The sequence below is a fragment of the Rhamphochromis longiceps genome, linkage group LG19, assembly GCF_057381845.1.
Source record: "Rhamphochromis longiceps isolate RC_006_pf linkage group LG19, R_longiceps_female_GT1.1, whole genome shotgun sequence".
Classification (NCBI taxonomy): domain Eukaryota; kingdom Metazoa; phylum Chordata; class Actinopteri; order Cichliformes; family Cichlidae; genus Rhamphochromis; species Rhamphochromis longiceps.
The window spans coordinates 34,107,906-34,130,318 of NC_140575.1; the positions used below are offsets into that span (position 1 = coordinate 34,107,906).

The following is a 22,413-nucleotide window of genomic DNA, read 5'->3' on the forward strand; positions in this document are numbered from 1 at the left end:
TTTTCAGTTTAGTTCTGGCACAAGGCACACAACACAGACACACTGAGCTCGGCCTGAAGAAGGCGAAGGAACGCCGAAACGTCGCGAAGAGCTCAGTAGATGCGCGTAAACCCAAGATGGGCAATTTTTTGAACTGGGGCAGGGGTACCACCATCCTGTCCCACGGTGGAGAGTTCATCTCAAGGAACCGGCGATTGCTGGTTCCCTGATCTTTTTTCAACACCCTAACCCTTTACCACAGACGTGGAGTCAGGACCCGCTGTTCACTTTCAGTCAGTACACTGAAAATGAGTTTCATCAGACTAACCACAAATGTACGACAGTCAAGAACTTCTGCAGCTCTGAGCCAAGTTTCCTAAACACTCTGCAGTATGAGGAGGACGAGTTCTTTAGAAAACTGATAGCTGCAGAAGGACAAACCTCAACTCAAAAATCTTTAAAACGCCTTCATTCTTCTCATATGATTAATGAGAAGGAAAACGGGACACCACTGTCTTATAATTCCCCAGGAACAAACTCCTCTTTCTCTCATTTCAGACCTGTTTCAAATCATAAGCAGACACAACCAAAAACCGGCTCACCTAATCAAACCAAATCCTAACTTTAAGCCACTATCCAGTCCTGTCCCCCTTCTCTCCTCATACCGGTACCCACAGTTCAGACCCCACCTCAGGCCCCTTACTGCCTGAGGAGGGGTCTGAAGTATTTTCCAGCCTTATAAAGAAAGGGAAGACTGAAGTGGCAGACTGTCATGCAAAAAGCGAGCATCTCCTCCTTGCACTGCTTACAGTCAAATGACAAAATATGTGAACTCTTTTTAAACAGGAAAAAGGAAGAAATTGTACACCAGAGGGGGCAAGAAGGAGAAAACTTGAATATAAACTCAAAAGAAAAACCGCTGTTCCTTCCCTCCCCCAGAAGGCAATAGAATATCATCATGTTAAATGCCACTTTTGGGGGGGGGGGTAAAATTACTTGACAAATATGTTTCTCTTTTTTGTTATTTCGTCCCTCTTTGTTACAGCTACAGGAGGACAATAAACAGAAGAAGGAGAGCGGCACCAAAGAGGCGAAAAAACGAAAGAGCGCACCACCTCCTGACACCACATCCACAAAGAAGTCCAAATGTACCTCCAGTGCTGAGGGGGACGACAAGGAGGTTTTTCTCCTCCCTGTTCGTGGGCGTGAGCGTTACGAGATGTTGAAGAAGATCAATGACGGTTTGGAGCTGCTTGACAAGGACAGCAAAAGCAAGTCAAAGGTCTCAGTGAAGCATGAGGTTCCCGTGCCCTCCAGTGGAAAGAGGCTGCTCCAGAGAGGAGAGAGGAGTGACAGCGACTAAGATGCCCATCACCTCAATTTCGAAAACAAATGTCACCTTTTTGTCTAAGCCTTTAGGATTATTTCAGGTTTTAAATGCCCATTTAAAAACCAAAATGCCATCCTGCCTCAGTTAAAACGGTTCCTGAAACTGTACTGCCTGATTAGTCACTGCACTGACATACTGTTGTGTTCAGTTATGTTTTTCTTTTCTTTTTAAAAAAAAAACAAAAAAAACAACAACCCTATGTTCCTAATTGGGTTAGAGCCGTTCAGCATGGTTTGAGTGAGATTAAGAATGATCCTTGTCATAACGAGTCACTGCCGTTTATTTAAATAAAGTTCAAAGCTAGGCTTGCAAAACTTGAATGGAATTTGCCTCTGATGTTGCTGTATTACTGTGCTACAGTCCTGTCGCACCATGTCATTTTTAAAAAAAGAAATGTATATATTTTGCATGATTGTCTGGGAAATGCAACCACCTCTGCGCAACCTTGATTCATATGCAATATGTAATCATGTTTGTGTAACATGAAAGAAAAAAGAGAAAAAATGATGATAAATGCAAAGACTGGTAACAGCGCTAAGAACCATAAAGCAAGAGAATTTTTAAAAAACTGTGAGAAATAAACTACACTGTAAAAAAAATAACCCTATTCAAATTAAAAAAAATGATGTCCAGTTGTCACATCCAAAATATTTGGCTTTATAGAATCCAAATTGAGTCACTTGATATGACCTGATACTTTTATGTTGATATAAACAATATTACTAGACTTGACTGAAACTTTAAATTTTGCATTGATCCAAATTGATTTTTTTACATAGAACCATATTTTAATTATTGAACCAAGCTAATATATTGAAATTTAACCAACCTAATGTATTCACATCGAACCAAATTAACATGAACTAATATGTTTGTGTTGAAGCCAGGTAATTGATTTACATATATTCAAACTATATTTTTTACATTTCATTTCAGTTCAAAAATGCTCTGCATTTCCTATAAAAAACAAGACAGTTGGCCAACCAATTGTTTCAAAATTATTTATTGTTCCAAACCATTTTAACTATAATCAATAGAGAGGATTAGTAATATACAGATTTAGTGCTACGGCAGAAATGATTAGAGAAATGTTTGTTTTATAAAACCTGCAATCTTTTGAAAACCAGTATAAAACCTGCAACCTGTCTAAAACTGGCATAAAACCATTATAAAAACTCTTTTTAAACCAATTTGCAAGTACTCAAAAATGTTTATATGTGCACTGTGCCTGTACAATGTAAAAAAAAAAAAAATCTACACATGTATCAATGAAATCAACTTAAATCTCCCTTTCAAATGGGTGTTCTTATAAATTTTGAATGTAGAATACCACTGCAGGCCAACCAAGCACACATGCACATGCATGTGCACATACACATGCACACATGCATGCAAACACACTACTGTGCAGTGTTAAGTTCACAATTAAGTTTGCGAATCTTAGAGGTCATCTTGTTAAAGTCAAGCTCCATCATAATCTTTTGAAGAGCCTCAAAGGTGAACCTGAATCCTCGTGGATATTCCATATTAAGAGCATAACAGAGTCCAAAGACCATTGCCACTCCAGCTGCCACAGAAGGCAACTCATTCAGGACTTCCACACCATCAATGATTATCCCGATGTCTCGAGGCTGATGTAGGAGGCTTGAGTTGTCCCTGAAGACGAAGAGTGCCATGGTGGTACTCTGCAGCTCTTCCTCAGCTTCATCTTTCTGGGATATCTTGAGGTAAAATATGGAACAAAATGTACAAGTGAAGAACTGAAGTCTGGCACACCTGATAAATCTTTGACCATAATAAACTACTATTTTGATAGTTGTTTGGTCACAGACTATTAGAACAATTATTTGACTAATCAGATTGTGAATTGCATAATCATTAAATTAAATCAATGGTGGAACATTTTCATAAATGTTCCACAAAGCCCAAGAAAAAAAAAAAGAAAACAATACAGAACCCTAAGATATTAACTTGATGAGTTGATTAATCGTTGCTGTCCTACATTAATCACTGCATTTAATAGCAGAGTTGTCAAATTTACATCAAGAGACTGCATCTCATGTAGAGACAGAACAGATATGGACATACCATGTATTCTTTTATCAAGTCCTCAACACATCAGCAAGGTGAATGAGAGGATAATGAGGGAGAGTCTAGATTATTATGAAATGTTTAAAAAGGATGTGCAGTGTAAATGCAAAATGATACCTGTTCAGATTAAATGAAAATGTATGCTTCAGCCATGGAATGGATGGAGCGATCTGTGGTTCTGAAAGCATACAGAAAAAAAAGAATAATGTTACTTCTCTATAAAACACATTACATAGAAAAACCAAGAAATACGTAACATGACATACCAAACAGTCTACAGACCAGCCATTAGCGACTAAGTTTGGCATAGGGTCAATTTTTTGCTGTTAAAATTAAAATTTCTTCAGAAAATGCACATTTTTCCGAGCTGCGCCTGAAAGTCAATTGAAGGAATTAGTCTTATGTCATTGATCTTATATGCTGGCTTGTTATTTCTGTCTCTAAATCATGCACATTAATAATTATCTTTTGCGCTCGGTGTACACACACATAACACACAGATATTTATATGAAGAGAGACAAACGTGCGCGCACAAACACAAGCTTGTGTCTAGAAACCGCGAGCTCACCAGAAAAATTCAAACGAAGCGGAGCACGGAGTTATACTATGAATGTTATGAACTATGAACTTATGCTAGCTAGCTTTATCCACCACCGATGCATCGTGGTAACGCTAGCTAGTTAGGCAAAAAGCCGTTTTTTACCAGTATACTAACTTGTATTCCCGACTGTGATGGTCGGTTTCTGGTAACCAGTTCTAACGTTGCGCAGGATAGCTAGCTAGCTTATAGCTAGCAGCTACAATCATGCAAAAATTAGGGGTGGCTGTCGACCCAGCTTAAATGGGGTTATTTTCTGCGATTTTGGCAATACAAATTATAAAAGCTTTTGTAACACACTTGGCTTTACTTACGTTTATTTTCAGATGAAATTAATCAAAGATGTGACATGATGTTTCCAGCAGCCATGCAGAATAAAAATGGGTCCCGGTCTATTTCTGGTGGGCGTGTTCAAGTGCAAATCACTTTGACTCAAATTAAAGATATTATCTGTTCAGCATGAAAAGAAATATATGTTTTGAGAGAAATCAAAAACTTTGCGTTGCGATGTTCACAATCCTGTACTGACACTATGGGCACATTTTTAGAAATCTATTTAATTCCACAGAAAGGTTAGCCACTTTAGTGTTTCACTTGTGACCTATTTATAGCTCACTGAAGATGGTTTTAAAATGCAACAATGTTCGGAGATAGAGAGAAAAAAAAAAAAGAACTTTGGTGCAGGTGCAGGTGCAGGTGCAGTCTTTATGTAGCTTTCTGGTGACCTTAAAAGAACCTTTACGAAGCCCGTTGACAGGCCTTTAATCGAATGATCGGTTGGTTGATTGATAACAGAAAAAAATGACACATAAGATGGACATAAAGGACTGAAAACACCAAGAGCAAAATATTGCATCGCACTCATTTATGTAGTTTATTTTTAGATTAGATAATTTTGCAAAATAACGCAGCAAAATAAATAATAAGAGCCGGGATGTGCAGACTATTTAGCACTGAAAAAACTCCGTCCATGTGAACAGAATCAGGTGTTACCTTACCTGTTGATTAAATATCAAGACTATTTAGCAATAAGCTTACTTTAAAGGCTCGTAATAGGTGAACTGTCTTGGTATAGTTGAGTCACGCAGAGTTCATGGTCCATGTTGTGTTACTTGTTGTTTGTGTGTGTGTGTGTCACCCGATGACCCCTGGCGCCGGAGCGTCTAGACTACATTAGAGATGTGTCACAGCAAAGAGCCGCACCTGCGCTCAAAGAGAGCACATACATAGAGGTGAGATGAGGATAAATGGATAGATGCGGTCCTTTTTCGAAGCTGAGCGCACAGTTGTATTTCCTGCACAATCACACACGAAGTGAGGCTGTGTTTATGCCGGTTATACCATGAATATACACCCTGCAGGCACCACTTGTTTGTCAAACTGTTTATGAAGCAAAAGTCACATTTCTGTTTATTTACAAAGCAAAAAGAAGGGGGGAAAAGAGGCGTAGGAGGGGGTGGAGCGTGCGCACTAGCATACCGGCGACGGCTGTTTCCTTTCACTAAAAGGAAAAAAATAATAAAATGTGTACTTCACGTTACGGTTGAAACTGGGGGGGTTTTTTTTGTGTTTTTTTAATTTTTATTTTATAGAAACAATTTTTGCTCATAACCAATTGACAGGGGATTTCTTAAAATCACCCCGCAGTTCTTCAGCTGAGACACCTGAGTTAGAAAACACAAACACTGCAGCTGTCTTTGTACAAACTTGTACAAACTCTGTTTTGACCTTGTATACTGTATTTCCCCAGCCCCTCTATTTTGAAACTAAAACTATTGAACCTTAATTCAATTTCTCACTTCACATAATCGTTTCACTTTTGCCTTGAAGTGTTACTTTTAATTTAATTTAATTATTTTTTTATGACGCATGTTCTCTGGTGAGTTCAGGTACATCTGTAACTTCAAGTGGAAGAGTTGCATGTGAGTTAAAAATTTTCTATAATACCAAAAAAAAAAAAAAAAAGACAAAATACTGACGTTTTTGTCGAATAATCTGTCTGACATGAGGGATAATATAGCATTTGCATTTTAACTAAAAGACTCGCGCACTGACACTATGGGCACATTTTTAGAAATCTATTTAATTCCACAGAAAGGTTAGCCACTTTAGTGTTTCACTTGTGACCTATGAAGTACCCCCGAAATTGTATCATATTAAACAACAACAACAACAACAATAACAACAACAACAATAAACACTCGAGGACTTTAAAGAGTTTAATTTTTACCGAGGTTTGAGAGCGCTCACCCCGGCTCGGGGCTCCACAGATGTGATGGATGAGGGCTCCTTGCTGCAGACTGCAGCGGAGTGTTTGACAGTCAAACTTGAAACAGTCTTTGGAACTGAAACGGTCTCTGCCAACACGAACACATACCCCAAACAGTTCGGTAAATATGTACAGTTTCTCGCAGCTTCAGTTTTCAGCAGCTACCAGAACTTGCCTACGGTCTGCATCCTCCCAGCAGCCTCGCACTTCATCTGCGGGCAGTACTTGCGTGTGTGAGCGCTGTCACCGGTGGCTTCGCAGATCGGGCAAGTGTAGTTCCGGAGGACGGGGCAGAAAACTTTCCCGTCGTCTGATTTGAGCTTGTGAGATAGGTACACCCTCGGAGTCTCCCCGTTCTGCTTGCATAAGCGGCAGTAGTCCGAGGATGAGGCGCTGCTGCTGGTGTCCGACGCGCTGCTGGTCGGACTGGACTGTGATGAGTTTTTGGAGGATTTCTTCCCCCGAGTGGAAGTGTGGACCTTACTCCAAGGGGGCGCTTGTCCCTTCTTTGGACGCTCGGTGTCTCGGTTATCAACCTCACGGTTGCTGCACAGTTTCTCGAACACTTGGCTCAGATTCATGTAGTCGTGCCACATGTTAAAGCTGTCCCCACCAGTGAGGATCGAGTTCTGGACCTCCAGTCGTCTCGGCATTGTGGTCATTTTTTGGCAGAAGTAAAACTGAGAGTGTGTTTGGAGCGCCTCATATTTATAGCTCACTGAAGATGGTTTTAAAATGCAACAATGTTCGGAGATAGAGAGAAAAAAAAAAAAGAACTTTGGTGCAGGTGCAGGTGCAGTCTTTATGTAGCTTTCTGGTGACCTTAAAAGAACCTTTACGAAGCCCGTTGACAGGCCTTTAATCGAATGATCGGTTGGTTGATTGATAACAGAAAAAAATGACACATAAGATGGACATAAAGGACTGAAAACACCAAGAGCAAAATATTGCATCGCACTCATTTATGTAGTTTATTTTTAGATTAGATAATTTTGCAAAATAACGCAGCAAAATAAATAATAAGAGCCGGGATGTGCAGACTATTTAGCACTGAAAAAACTCCGTCCATGTGAACAGAATCAGGTGTTACCTTACCTGTTGATTAAATATCAAGACTATTTAGCAATAAGCTTACTTTAAAGGCTCGTAATAGGTGAACTGTCTTGGTATAGTTGAGTCACGCAGAGTTCATGGTCCATGTTGTGTTACTTGTTGTTTGTGTGTGTGTGTGTGTCACCCGATGACCCCTGGCGCCGGAGCGTCTAGACTACATTAGAGATGTGTCACAGCAAAGAGCCGCACCTGCGCTCAAAGAGAGCACATACATAGAGGTGAGATGAGGATAAATGGATAGATGCGGTCCTTTTTCGAAGCTGAGCGCACAGTTGTATTTCCTGCACAATCACACACGAAGTGAGGCTGTGTTTATGCCGGTTATACCATGAATATACACCCTGCAGGCACCACTTGTTTGTCAAACTGTTTATGAAGCAAAAGTCACATTTCTGTTTATTTACAAAGCAAAAAGAAGGGGGGGAAAGAGGCGTAGGAGGGGGTGGAGCGTGCGCACTAGCATACCGGCGACGGCTGTTTCCTTTCACTAAAAGGAAAAAAATAATAAAATGTGTACTTCACGTTACGGTTGAAACTGGGGTTTTTTTTTGTGTTTTTTTAATTTTTATTTTATAGAAACAATTTTTGCTCATAACCAATTGACAGGGGATTTCTTAAAATCACCCCGCAGTTCTTCAGCTGAGACACCTGAGTTAGAAAACACAAACACTGCAGCTGTCTTTAACTCGCGAGGGCAGTCATGGACGCAAGACCTGCGTCTCATCACTGCTGCTTTGTGAATGTCTGTCTGTGAAAAGCGCTTAATAAATAAAGTTTACTTACTTACTTACTTACTTACTTACTGAGCCTGCAGTTCAGAAATTTAACCATTAGATGGAGTCATTGCCAAAGCAATGACTCCATCTAATTGCTATGACTTTTGGTGTTTATTTTGGACCTTAACTCGCCCCACAGTTTTGAGACAAGGTTCACATATGATATATCATTGTGTGCGGCTGGAGCTGGAATGAGTTGCTATGACTTTTGGTGTTTATTACTTCTATAGTTTTTTAAATATGAATATTTTAATGCAAGTTTTTTCCCATTGAAATGAATGGAGAACAAGAAAACTTCATTTGTGGTGTGCTGGCTCACTCTAGTGGTATGTCGGGAGTAATGGAGGCGGCCGCTGTGTCCCTGTGGTTGGCCTACTTGTCAGATATCGACAAATCCTACACTACAGACCAGTTGACAGCGTGCAATAACCCAGCCGATTCATTCGTCTTTACACTACCTCACAATCGACTCAACGGTGAGTTATTTGTTTGTTTTGTTTTCTCACAATTAATGTAAAGCCAAGGTATATATCAACGGCGCGCGCAGCGGAAGTATGGCATTATAGCGGATTATAATGGGGGACGCTTTTATTTTGTATAACTACCGGAAGTAGTTCCTGTGTACTGAGCTAGCTGGGTAGCTAGCGCCGCGTCGCTTAAAAAGCAGCCGGGCTTGTCTTAAACTTAAGAGGCTGACACTCGCTAAACCACCCGATCGCTCGCCAAGCGACAGACGTCCATGTGTTCAACAACAGACACACGTCATTCCCCTTCGTGGTCTAAACCAATCAGAGATAGTGAGGGGCGGGACCTCTGTCCGTGGTCGAGCTGGAAGTGGAGGTGGATAGAGACGGGTGAGTAGCTTGAATGAAGCGATATCGATTCATTAAATCCTGAATTGAATGAATATAAATGTGTTTTACCAGAAACGCCAGAATCTCAGGTTAAAGCTCACAAAACTATTTCAACAACAACCAGCAAATGAGAGCAGGAAACGCATTCCACACGAAGACGTAAACAGAGCGGACCGACGCATCAGAATTAGCTTAGTCGGCGTGGGGGCTAATATCATCCTTAATTCCTTCTTACTTTTGCTGTTTTGCTTCCAACACGATAAAACCCACAGTTCACGCACAGCTCGCTGTGCGTGAACTGTGAGAGAAACTTCAAGAAAAGTTTCCCATCTCAAACATGTGTTTTCTGTATTACTCATTCGCTTATTACCCATCAGTCTACCGTTGTTTACAGCGCTGGCGGCCGCTGTCTTTTCTTTCCTTTGTAAATGACGTCGGATAAGAAAGCTTCATTTCTGCTGTTTAATACTGAAGAAATGTAAACTTTTTCAAATTAGGTATAATTGCAGAATATTTTTAAGGTTATCTGCTATAAAATCCATGCCAGGAAAATCTCCTTTATGTTTTTATGTTTTTATTTTTTTATTCTCAGTTACTTTGACACAACGGCATGTGCTGTGATGGTCACATCTCTGATAAAGTTTAGTGTCAGTACTGATAAATGATCAGAATTATAAGATCTCTCACTTTCTGAGTAAAAATTGCACCAAATCGAATCTGGATTATGTGGATTATAGAAATCAGTGATGATACACAGTGTGTGTGTGCTTTGGTGTGTGTGCTTTGGTGTGTGTGTGTGTGTGTGTGTGTGTGTGTGTGTTTGTGTGTGTGTGTGACAGAGAGACAGACAGAGAGAGAGACACACTTGCTGTGGATTTAAAAATTTAAAAAAACACACAGAAAACCCAAAGAGAAAAAGAGGCACACAAGTCGATTTGTACCGCATTGAGTTGCAAAGCAGCTGACCAGCTTATGTGTGTGTGTGTGTGTGTGTGTGTGTGTGTGTGTGTGTGTGTGCGCGCGCTTTGGTGTGTGTGTGTGTGTGTGTGTGTGTGTGACAGAGAGAGAGAGAGAGAGAGTGACACTTGCTGTGTATTTAAGAAACAAACGCTCAAAGAAACCAAACAGAATGACACAGGCAGAAAGACACTGTTTTATTTTGGTAACCAATGATGCATTTCTTCTCCCCTTGTACAGGGCCTTTTATGACAGGAACAGGAACCACAGAGCGTCAGCGGCAGACATCCAAGCTGCACAGGGCACACGCAGCACCAGGCAGAATTAATGACGTCCCTGATCCACAGCTCAAGCCCAGCCACCCGCTGCCTCCTCGCCGCCTCCTCCCGGGACCTTCAAGGACCACCCACCAGCCACTGGTACACATTCCAATCTTACACAATGGCCCCAGCATCACAGGGCATCTCCTGACATTAAAATCTATCCTGATTTCTGTTGTTTTTCCCTCATCTCTGAGCCGCTGAGTGTGAGTGTGTGTGTGTGTGTGTGTGTCTCTCTCTCTTTTACACAAAAAACACATGTCAGTTGTTAAGGAAAATGTTATAAAACACTTCTTCAGTAAAGACTCAGAGAAGAGAAACACACAGAACTTCTTGCTAGCAAGGGCAGCCTCCACTCTAAGAGACTCCAGTGAGAGAACTGCCCCGGTCTTTATTTTATACTCCATTGAGCGTGTGTGTGTGTGTGTGTGTGTGTGTGTGTGTGTGTGTGTGTCTCTTTTACACAAAAAATACATGTGAGTGCACTTGCAACAACTTTTAATATGCAATGTACAGGACTTGCCAGCTAGGCGCCATCCTGTGGACCAAACATGCAATTGAAAGATGTTATTTTCGCCGGTATAACTCCTTCAGACACTTTGTACCGCATTGAGCCAGCAGAGGGAGCCCCCCTGGTTCAATCCCAGTTGCACAGCAGTTGTGACCAGCTTCTGTGTGTGTGTGTGTGTGTGTGTGTGTGTGTGTGTGTGTGTGTGTGTGTGTGTGTGTGTGTGTGTGTGTGTTGACAGAGAGAGAGAGAGAGAGAGAGAGACAGAGAGAGAGAGAGACAGAGAGGGAGAGATACAAAGGAATGTAATTCAAATTTTGCACTTCAGACCTTACAGTGTGTGTGTGTGTGTGTGTGTGTGTTGACAGAGAGAGAGAGAGAGACAGAGAGAGAGAGAGAGAGAGAGGGAGAGATACAAAGGAATGTAATTCAAATTTTGCACTTCAGACCTTACAGTGTGTGTGTGTGTGTGTGTGTGTGTGTGTGTGTGTGTGTGTGTGTCTGTCTTTTACACAAAAAATGCACTTGCAACAACTTTAATATGGAATGTACTGGACTTCCCAGCTAGGCGCCCTCCTGTGGACGACAGGTGCAATCCCAGTTGCACAGCACTTGACCAGCTTCTGTGTGTGTGTGTGTGTGTGTGTGTGTGACAGACAGACAGACAGACAGACAGAGAGGGAGATTCAAAGCATCAGGACCAGGAGATGACACAGTGCTCCAAAGGCCTGGTTCTGCTGCCTCCTCCTCCACCCACCTGCTGCAGACGCTTCTGTGAAGGGAAACTGCTACATGTTATGTCACCGATCCCTGCCATGCTGCGTGTCTAACGACCCGGCAGGGCCTGCTGAGTACAGTGGTGGTGGAATCGGCCCGATCGGACACTCCTATCTGCCACTTTGACCTTTTTATTCCGTCAAATTTTGACCCATTTACACCAAGTCCAGAACCGTTGGTGCTATCGACATGGGGTCTTCACCAGGGTGTCCGGAGCACCCCGAAACCCCCCCGTAGACACAACTTTCATCCCTCTACGACACTTACTTTCCCAGTTATTCCATTTTATTCCGTCAAATTCTGGCTATTACCCCCTAACCTATCCCTAAGCCTCCTGCAAAGGTACTCTGAACCATGCCATGTTGGGCACCTGCGGATGCGCCCGCACACGGGCAACGCAATGCCAGTGGAACCAGGCCCTCTGCACCTGCACCTTCCTTTCTCCGACTGGGACCCTTTTGTCCCATCCTTTTTGGTCCGATTCGCCATATCTCCAGAACCGAAGAAGCCATCGGCGTGGCCTCTTCGCCACAGCGTCCGGCACCCACCAAAACCCCCACCTAGACACCAACATCAGCCCTCTACACCTCTTACTTTTTCAGTTATTCCACTTTTGTCCCATCCTCTCCTGGCTTTTTCCCCATAACCTATCATTTAAGCCTCATCATACCTGCCGTGGGCCACTGGAGGGAGACAAATCACCATGCACTAAAATTCAAATTTTGCACTGCAAACCTCACAGTGTGTGTGTGTGTGTGTGTGCTTTGGTGTGTGTGTGTGTGTGTGTGTGTGTGTGTGTGTGTGTGACAGACAGAGAGAGAGAGAGAGAGAGAGAGAGAGAGAGAGTGACACTTGCTGTGTATTTAAGAAACAAACGCTCAAAGAAACCAAACAGAATGACACAGGCAGAAAGACACTGTTTTATTTTGGTAACCAATGATGCATTTCTTCTCCCCTTGTACAGGGCCTTTTATGACAGGAACAGGAACCACAGAGCGTCAGCGGCAGACATCCAAGCTGCACAGGGCACACGCAGCACCAGGCAGAATTAATGACGTCCCTGATCCACAGCTCAAGCCCAGCCACCCGCTGCCTCCTCGCCGCCTCCTCCCGGGACCTTCAAGGACCACCCACCAGCCACTGGTACACATTCCAATCTTACACAATGGCCCCAGCATCACAGGGCATCTCCTGACATTAAAATCTATCCTGATTTCTGTTGTTTTTCCCTCATCTCTGAGCCGCTGAGTGTGAGTGTGTGTGTGTGTGTGTGTGTGTGTGTGTGTGTGTCTCTCTCTCTTTTACACAAAAAACACATGTCAGTTGTTAAGGAAAATGTTATAAAACACTTCTTCAGTAAAGACTCAGAGAAGAGAAACACACAGAACTTCTTGCTAGCAAGGGCAGCCTCCACTCTAAGAGACTCCAGTGAGAGAACTGCCCCGGTCTTTATTTTATACTCCATTGAGCGTGTGTGTGCGTGTGTGTGTGTGTGTGTGTGTGTGTGTGTGTGTGACAGAGAGACAGACAGAGAGAGAGAGAGAGAGACACTTGCTGTGGATTTAAAAATTTAAAAAAACACACAGAAAACCCAAAGAGAAAAAGAGGCACACAAGTCGATTTGTACCGCATTGAGTTGCAAAGCAGCTGACCAGCTTGTGTGTGTGTGTGTGTGTGTGTGTGTGTGTGTGTGTGTGTGTGTGTGTGTGTGTGTGTGTGTGTCTCTTTTACACAAAAAATACATGTGAGTGCACTTGCAACAACTTTTAATATGCAATGTACAGGACTTGCCAGCTAGGCGCCATCCTGTGGACCAAACATGCAATTGAAAGATGTTATTTTCGCCGGTATAACTCCTTCAGACACTTTGTACCGCATTGAGCCAGCAGAGGGAGCCCCCCTGGTTCAATCCCAGTTGCACAGCAGTTGTGACCAGCTTCTGTCTGTGTGCTTTGGTGTGTGTGTGTGTGTGTGTGTGTGTGTGTGTGTGTGTGTGTGTGTGTGTGTGTGTGTGTGTGTGTGTGTGTGTTGACAGAGAGAGAGAGAGAGAGAGAGAGAGAGACAGAGAGAGAGAGAGACAGAGAGGGAGAGATACAAAGGAATGTAATTCAAATTTTGCACTTCAGACCTTACAGTGTGTGTGTGTGTGTGTGTGTGTGTGTGTGTGTCTGTCTTTTACACAAAAAATGCACTTGCAACAACTTTAATATGGAATGTACTGGACTTGCCAGCTAGGCGCCCTCCTGTGGACCAAACATGCAATTGAAAGATGTTATTTTCGCCGGTATAACTCCTTCAGACACTTTGTACCGCATTGAGCCAGCAGAGGGAGCCCCCCTGGTTCAATCCCAGTTGCACAGCAGTTGTGACCAGCTTCTGTCTGTGTGCTTTGGTGTGTGTGTGTGTGTGTGTGTGTGTGTGTGTGTGTGTGTGTGTGTGTGTGTGTGTGTGTTGACAGAGAGAGAGAGAGACAGAGAGGGAGAGATACAAAGGAATGTAATTCAAATTTTGCACTTCAGACCTTACAGTGTGTGTGTGTGTGTGTGTGTGTGTTGACAGAGAGAGAGAGAGAGAGAGAGAGACAGAGAGAGAGAGAGAGAGAGAGAGAGAGAGGGAGAGATACAAAGGAATGTAATTCAAATTTTGCACTTCAGACCTTACAGTGTGTGTGTGTGTGTGTGTGTGTGTGTGTGTGTGTGTGTGTGTGTGTCTGTCTTTTACACAAAAAATGCACTTGCAACAACTTTAATATGGAATGTACTGGACTTCCCAGCTAGGCGCCCTCCTGTGGACGACAGGTGCAATCCCAGTTGCACAGCACTTGACCAGCTTCTGTGTGTGTGTGTGTGTGTGTGACAGACAGACAGACAGACAGACAGAGAGGGAGATTCAAAGCATCAGGACCAGGAGATGACACAGTGCTCCAAAGGCCTGGTTCTGCTGCCTCCTCCTCCACCCACCTGCTGCAGACGCTTCTGTGAAGGGAAACTGCTACATGTTATGTCACCGATCCCTGCCATGCTGCGTGTCTAACGACCCGGCAGGGCCTGCTGAGTACAGTGGTGGTGGAATCGGCCCGATCGGACACTCCTATCTGCCACTTTGACCTTTTTATTCCGTCAAATTTTGACCCATTTACACCAAGTCCAGAACCGTTGGTGCTATCGACATGGGGTCTTCACCAGGGTGTCCGGAGCACCCCGAAACCCCCCCGTAGACACAACTTTCATCCCTCTACGACACTTACTTTCCCAGTTATTCCATTTTATTCCGTCAAATTCTGGCTATTACCCCCTAACCTATCCCTAAGCCTCCTGCAAAGGTACTCTGAACCATGCCATGTTGGGCACCTGCGGATGCGCCCGCACACGGGCAACGCAATGCCAGTGGAACCAGGCCCTCTGCACCTGCACCTTCCTTTCTCCGACTGGGACCCTTTTGTCCCATCCTTTTTGGTCCGATTCGCCATATCTCCAGAACCGAAGAAGCCATCGGCGTGGCCTCTTCGCCACAGCGTCCGGCACCCACCAAAACCCCCACCTAGACACCAACATCAGCCCTCTACACCTCTTACTTTTTCAGTTATTCCACTTTTGTCCCATCCTCTCCTGGCTTTTTCCCCATAACCTATCATTTAAGCCTCATCATACCTGCCGTGGGCCACTGGAGGGAGACAAATCACCATGCACTAAAATTCAAATTTTGCACTGCAAACCTCACAGTGTGTGTGTGTGTGTGTGTGCTTTGGTGTGTGTGTGTGTGTGTGTGTGTGTGTGTGACAGACAGAGAGAGAGAGAGAGAGAGAGAGAGAGAGAGAGTGACACTTGCTGTGTATTTAAGAAACAAACGCTCAAAGAAACCAAACAGAATGACACAGGCAGAAAGACACTGTTTTATTTTGGTAACCAATGATGCATTTCTTCTCCCCTTGTACAGGGCCTTTTATGACAGGAACAGGAACCACAGAGCGTCAGCGGCAGACATCCAAGCTGCACAGGGCACACGCAGCACCAGGCAGAATTAATGACGTCCCTGATCCACAGCTCAAGCCCAGCCACCCGCTGCCTCCTCGCCGCCTCCTCCCGGGACCTTCAAGGACCACCCACCAGCCACTGGTACACATTCCAATCTTACACAATGGCCCCAGCATCACAGGGCATCTCCTGACATTAAAATCTATCCTGATTTCTGTTGTTTTTCCCTCATCTCTGAGCCGCTGAGTGTGAGTGTGAGTGTGAGTGTGAGTGTGTGTGTGTGTGTGTGTGTGTGTGTGTCTCTCTCTCTTTTACACAAAAAACACATGTCAGTTGTTAAGGAAAATGTTATAAAACACTTCTTCAGTAAAGACTCAGAGAAGAGAAACACACAGAACTTCTTGCTAGCAAGGGCAGCCTCCACTCTAAGAGACTCCAGTGAGAGAACTGCCCCGGTCTTTATTTTATACTCCATTGAGCGTGTGTGTGTGTGTGTGTGTGTGTGTGTGTGTGTGTGTGTGTGTGTGTGTGTGTGTGACAGAGAGACAGACAGAGAGAGAGAGAGAGAGACACTTGCTGTGGATTTAAAAATTTAAAAAAACACACAGAAAACCCAAAGAGAAAAAGAGGCACACAAGTCGATTTGTACCGCATTGAGTTGCAAAGCAGCTGACCAGCTTGTGTGTGTGTGTGTGTGTGTGTGTGTGTGTGTCTCTTTTACACAAAAAATACATGTGAGTGCACTTGCAACAACTTTTAATATGCAATGTACAGGACTTGCCAGCTAGGCGCCATCCTGTGGACCAAACATGCAATTGAAAGATGTTATTTTCGCCGGTATAACTCCTTCAGACACTTTGTACCGCATTGAGCCAGCAGAGGGAGCCCCCCTGGTTCAATCCCAGTTGCACAGCAGTTGTGACCAGCTTCTGTCTGTGTGCTTTGGTGTGTGTGTGTGTGTGTGTGTGTGTGTGTGTGTGTGTGTGTGTTGACAGAGAGAGAGAGAGAGAGAGAGAGACAGAGAGAGAGAGAGACAGAGAGGGAGAGATACAAAGGAATGTAATTCAAATTTTGCACTTCAGACCTTACAGTGTGTGTGTGTGTGTGTGTGTGTGTGTGTGTGTGTGTGTGTGTGTGTCTGTCTGTCTGTCTGTCTTTTACACAAAAAATGCACTTGCAACAACTTTAATATGGAATGTACTGGACTTCCCAGCTAGGCGCCCTCCTGTGGACGACAGGTGCAATCCCAGTTGCACAGCACTTGACCAGCTTCTGTGTGTGTGTGTGTGTGTGTGTGTGTGACAGACAGACAGACAGACAGAGAGGGAGATTCAAAGCATCAGGACCAGGAGATGACACAGTGCTCCAAAGGCCTGGTTCTGCTGCCTCCTCCTCCACCCACCTGCTGCAGACGCTTCTGTGAAGGGAAACTGCTACATGTTATGTCACCGATCCCTGCCATGCTGCGTGTCTAACGACCCGGCAGGGCCTGCTGAGTACAGTGGTGGTGGAATCGTCCCGATCGGACACTCCTATCTGCCACTTTGACCTTTTTATTCCGTCAAATTTTGACCCATTTACACCAAGTCCAGAACCGTTGGTGCTATCGACATGGGGTCTTCACCAGGGTGTCCGGAGCACCCCGAAACCCCCCCGTAGACACAACTTTCATCCCTCTACGACACTTACTTTCCCAGTTATTCCATTTTATTCCGTCAAATTCTGGCTATTACCCCCTAACCTATCCCTAAGCCTCCTGCAAAGGTACTCTGAACCATGCCATGTTGGGCACCTGCGGATGCGCCCGCACACGGGCAACGCAATGCCAGTGGAACCAGGCCCTCTGCACCTTCCTTTCTCCGACTGGGACCCTTTTGTCCCATCCTTTTTGGTCCGATTCGCCATATCTCCAGAACCGAAGAAGCCATCGGCGTGGCCTCTTCGCCACAGCGTCCGGCACCCACCAAAACCCCCACCTAGACACCAACATCAGCCCTCTACACCTCTTACTTTTTCAGTTATTCCACTTTTGTCCCATCCTCTCCTGGCTTTTTCCCCATAACCTATCATTTAAGCCTCATCATACCTGCCGTGGGCCACTGGAGGGAGACAAATCACCATGCACTAAAATTCAAATTTTGCACTGCAAACCTCACAGTGTCTGTGTGTGTGTGTGTGTGTGTGTGTGTGTGTGTGTGTGTGTGTGTGTGTGTGTGTGTGTGTGACAGACAGAGAGAGAGAGAGAGAGAGAGAGAGAGAGAGAGTGACACTTGCTGTGTATTTAAGAAACAAACGCTCAAAGAAACCAAACAGAATGACACAGGCAGAAAGACACTGTTTTATTTTGGTAACCAATGATGCATTTCTTCTCCCCTTGTACAGGGCCTTTTATGACAGGAACAGGAACCACAGAGCGTCAGCGGCAGACATCCAAGCTGCACAGGGCACACGCAGCACCAGGCAGAATTAATGACGTCCCTGATCCACAGCTCAAGCCCAGCCACCCGCTGCCTCCTCGCCGCCTCCTCCCGGGACCTTCAAGGACCACCCACCAGCCACTGGTACACATTCCAATCTTACACAATGGCCCCAGCATCACAGGGCATCTCCTGACATTAAAATCTATCCTGATTTCTGTTGTTTTTCCCTCATCTCTGAGCCGCTGAGTGTGAGTGTGAGTGTGTGTGTGTGTGTGTGTGTGTGTGTGTGTGTGTGTGTGTCTCTCTCTCTTTTACACAAAAAACACATGTCAGTTGTTAAGGAAAATGTTATAAAACACTTCTTCAGTAAAGACTCAGAGAAGAGAAACACACAGAACTTCTTGCTAGCAAGGGCAGCCTCCACTCTAAGAGACTCCAGTGAGAGAACTGCCCCGGTCTTTATTTTATACTCCATTGAGCGTGTGTGTGTGTGTGTGTGTGTGTGTGTGTGTGTGTGACAGAGAGACAGACAGAGAGAGAGAGAGAGAGACACTTGCTGTGGATTTAAAAATTTAAAAAAACACACAGAAAACCCAAAGAGAAAAAGAGGCACACAAGTCGATTTGTACCGCATTGAGTTGCAAAGCAGCTGACCAGCTTGTGTGTGTGTGTGTGTGTGTGTGTGTGTCTCTTTTACACAAAAAATACATGTGAGTGCACTTGCAACAACTTTTAATATGCAATGTACAGGACTTGCCAGCTAGGCGCCATCCTGTGGACCAAACATGCAATTGAAAGATGTTATTTTCGCCGGTATAACTCCTTCAGACACTTTGTACCGCATTGAGCCAGCAGAGGGAGCCCCCCTGGTTCAATCCCAGTTGCACAGCAGTTGTGACCAGCTTCTGTCTGTGTGCTTTGGTGTGTGTGTGTGTGTGTGTGTGTGTGTGTGTGTGTGTGTTGACAGAGAGAGAGAGAGAGAGAGAGAGACAGAGAGAGAGAGAGACAGAGAGGGAGAGATACAAAGGAATGTAATTCAAATTTTGCACTTCAGACCTTACAGTGTGTGTGTGTGTGTGTGTGTGTGTGTGTGTGTGTGTGTGTGTGTCTGTCTGTCTGTCTGTCTTTTACACAAAAAATGCACTTGCAACAACTTTAATATGGAATGTACTGGACTTCCCAGCTAGGCGCCCTCCTGTGGACGACAGGTGCAATCCCAGTTGCACAGCACTTGACCAGCTTCTGTGTGTGTGTGTGTGTGTGTGTGTGTGACAGACAGACAGACAGACAGAGAGGGAGATTCAAAGCATCAGGACCAGGAGATGACACAGTGCTCCAAAGGCCTGGTTCTGCTGCCTCCTCCTCCACCCACCTGCTGCAGACGCTTCTGTGAAGGGAAACTGCTACATGTTATGTCACCGATCCCTGCCATGCTGCGTGTCTAACGACCCGGCAGGGCCTGCTGAGTACAGTGGTGGTGGAATCGTCCCGATCGGACACTCCTATCTGCCACTTTGACCTTTTTATTCCGTCAAATTTTGACCCATTTACACCAAGTCCAGAACCGTTGGTGCTATCGACATGGGGTCTTCACCAGGGTGTCCGGAGCACCCCGAAACCCCCCCGTAGACACAACTTTCATCCCTCTACGACACTTACTTTCCCAGTTATTCCATTTTATTCCGTCAAATTCTGGCTATTACCCCCTAACCTATCCCTAAGCCTCCTGCAAAGGTACTCTGAACCATGCCATGTTGGGCACCTGCGGATGCGCCCGCACACGGGCAACGCAATGCCAGTGGAACCAGGCCCTCTGCACCTTCCTTTCTCCGACTGGGACCCTTTTGTCCCATCCTTTTTGGTCCGATTCGCCATATCTCCAGAACCGAAGAAGCCATCGGCGTGGCCTCTTCGCCACAGCGTCCGGCACCCACCAAAACCCCCACCTAGACACCAACATCAGCCCTCTACACCTCTTACTTTTTCAGTTATTCCACTTTTGTCCCATCCTCTCCTGGCTTTTTCCCCATAACCTATCATTTAAGCCTCATCATACCTGCCGTGGGCCACTGGAGGGAGACAAATCACCATGCACTAAAATTCAAATTTTGCACTGCAAACCTCACAGTGTCTGTGTGTGTCTGTGTGTGTGTGTGTGTGTGTGTGTGTGTGTGTGTGTGTGTGTGTGTGTGTGTGTGTGTGACAGACAGAGAGAGAGAGAGAGAGAGAGAGAGAGAGAGAGTGACACTTGCTGTGTATTTAAGAAACAAACGCTCAAAGAAACCAAACAGAATGACACAGGCAGAAAGACACTGTTTTATTTTGGTAACCAATGATGCATTTCTTCTCCCCTTGTACAGGGCCTTTTATGACAGGAACAGGAACCACAGAGCGTCAGCGGCAGACATCCAAGCTGCACAGGGCACACGCAGCACCAGGCAGAATTAATGACGTCCCTGATCCACAGCTCAAGCCCAGCCACCCGCTGCCTCCTCGCCGCCTCCTCCCGGGACCTTCAAGGACCACCCACCAGCCACTGGTACACATTCCAATCTTACACAATGGCCCCAGCATCACAGGGCATCTCCTGACATTAAAATCTATCCTGATTTCTGTTGTTTTTCCCTCATCTCTGAGCCGCTGAGTGTGAGTGTGTGTGTGTGTGTGTGTGTGTGTGTGTGTGTGTGTGTGTGTGTGTGTGTGTCTCTCTCTCTTTTACACAAAAAACACATGTCAGTTGTTAAGGAAAATGTTATAAAACACTTCTTCAGTAAAGACTCAGAGAAGAGAAACACACAGAACTTCTTGCTAGCAAGGGCAGCCTCCACTCTAAGAGACTCCAGTGAGAGAACTGCCCCGGTCTTTATTTTATACTCCATTGAGCGTGTGTGTGTGCGTGTGTGTGTGTGTGTGTGTGTGTGTGTGTGTGTGTGTGTGTGTGTGTGTGTGTGTGTGTGACAGAGAGACAGACAGAGAGAGAGAGAGAGAGACACTTGCTGTGGATTTAAAAATTTAAAAAAACACACAGAAAACCCAAAGAGAAAAAGAGGCACACAAGTCGATTTGTACCGCATTGAGTTGCAAAGCAGCTGACCAGCTTGTGTGTGTGTGTGTGTGTGTGTGTGTGTCTCTTTTACACAAAAAATACATGTGAGTGCACTTGCAACAACTTTTAATATGCAATGTACAGGACTTGCCAGCTAGGCGCCATCCTGTGGACCAAACATGCAATTGAAAGATGTTATTTTCGCCGGTATAACTCCTTCAGACACTTTGTACCGCATTGAGCCAGCAGAGGGAGCCCCCCTGGTTCAATCCCAGTTGCACAGCAGTTGTGACCAGCTTCTGTCTGTGTGCTTTGGTGTGTGTGTGTGTGTGTGTGTGTGTGTGTGTGTGTGTGTGTTGACAGAGAGAGAGAGAGAGAGAGAGAGACAGAGAGAGAGAGAGACAGAGAGGGAGAGATACAAAGGAATGTAATTCAAATTTTGCACTTCAGACCTTACAGTGTGTGTGTGTGTGTGTGTGTGTGTGTGTGTGTGTGTGTGTGTGTGTGTGTGTGTCTGTCTGTCTGTCTGTCTTTTACACAAAAAATGCACTTGCAACAACTTTAATATGGAATGTACTGGACTTCCCAGCTAGGCGCCCTCCTGTGGACGACAGGTGCAATCCCAGTTGCACAGCACTTGACCAGCTTCTGTGTGTGTGTGTGTGTGTGTGTGTGACAGACAGACAGACAGACAGACAGAGAGGGAGATTCAAAGCATCAGGACCAGGAGATGACACAGTGCTCCAAAGGCCTGGTTCTGCTGCCTCCTCCTCCACCCACCTGCTGCAGACGCTTCTGTGAAGGGAAACTGCTACATGTTATGTCACCGATCCCTGCCATGCTGCGTGTCTAACGACCCGGCAGGGCCTGCTGAGTACAGTGGTGGTGGAATCGTCCCGATCGGACACTCCTATCTGCCACTTTGACCTTTTTATTCCGTCAAATTTTGACCCATTTACACCAAGTCCAGAACCGTTGGTGCTATCGACATGGGGTCTTCACCAGGGTGTCCGGAGCACCCCGAAACCCCCCCGTAGACACAACTTTCATCCCTCTACGACACTTACTTTCCCAGTTATTCCATTTTATTCCGTCAAATTCTGGCTATTACCCCCTAACCTATCCCTAAGCCTCCTGCAAAGGTACTCTGAACCATGCCATGTTGGGCACCTGCGGATGCGCCCGCACACGGGCAACGCAATGCCAGTGGAACCAGGCCCTCTGCACCTTCCTTTCTCCGACTGGGACCCTTTTGTCCCATCCTTTTTGGTCCGATTCGCCATATCTCCAGAACCGAAGAAGCCATCGGCGTGGCCTCTTCGCCACAGCGTCCGGCACCC

The 22,413-nt window shown here is 45.1% G+C and overlaps 1 protein-coding gene and 2 long non-coding RNA genes across 4 annotated transcripts in view; 1 reads left to right on the top strand and 2 right to left on the bottom strand.

Annotated features, from left to right (window-relative positions):
* LOC146647236 (uncharacterized) overlaps positions 1-157 on the top strand; it is a 4,238-nt gene extending 4,081 nt beyond the window's left edge. The window contains exon 3 of the long non-coding RNA XR_014908826.1: positions 1-157. This exon is cut by the window's left edge and continues 940 nt beyond it. This is a non-coding gene — a long non-coding RNA (uncharacterized LOC146647236).
* Positions 158-959: 802 nt separating this feature from the next.
* On the bottom strand, positions 960-4,476 carry LOC146647237 (uncharacterized). 2 transcript variants are annotated; one of them, XR_014908828.1, is made up of 3 exons: positions 4,374-4,476; positions 3,578-3,638; positions 960-3,090 (listed from the first exon to the last, which is right to left on the bottom strand). It is a non-coding gene; the product is annotated as an uncharacterized LOC146647237 (long non-coding RNA). The 2 variants fall into 2 exon arrangements; XR_014908827.1 differs by lacking the exon at positions 4,374-4,476 and having other exon boundaries at positions 3,578-4,356.
* Positions 4,477-6,066: 1,590 nt separating this feature from the next.
* LOC146647238 (nanos homolog 2-like) lies at positions 6,067-7,062 on the bottom strand. Its single transcript, XM_085392016.1, has one exon. The coding sequence runs from the start codon at positions 6,988-6,990 to the stop codon at positions 6,490-6,492; it is 501 nt and encodes a 166-aa protein (XP_085248142.1). The 5' UTR covers positions 6,991-7,062; the 3' UTR covers positions 6,067-6,489.
* Between the last annotated feature and the right edge of the window lie 15,351 nt (positions 7,063-22,413).

Bases quoted from the DNA above. Each gene is read 5' to 3' on its own strand.
- LOC146647238 (XM_085392016.1), bottom strand. From the start codon at position 6,990: ATGACCACAATGCCGAGACGACTGGAGGTCCAGAACTCGATCCTCACT.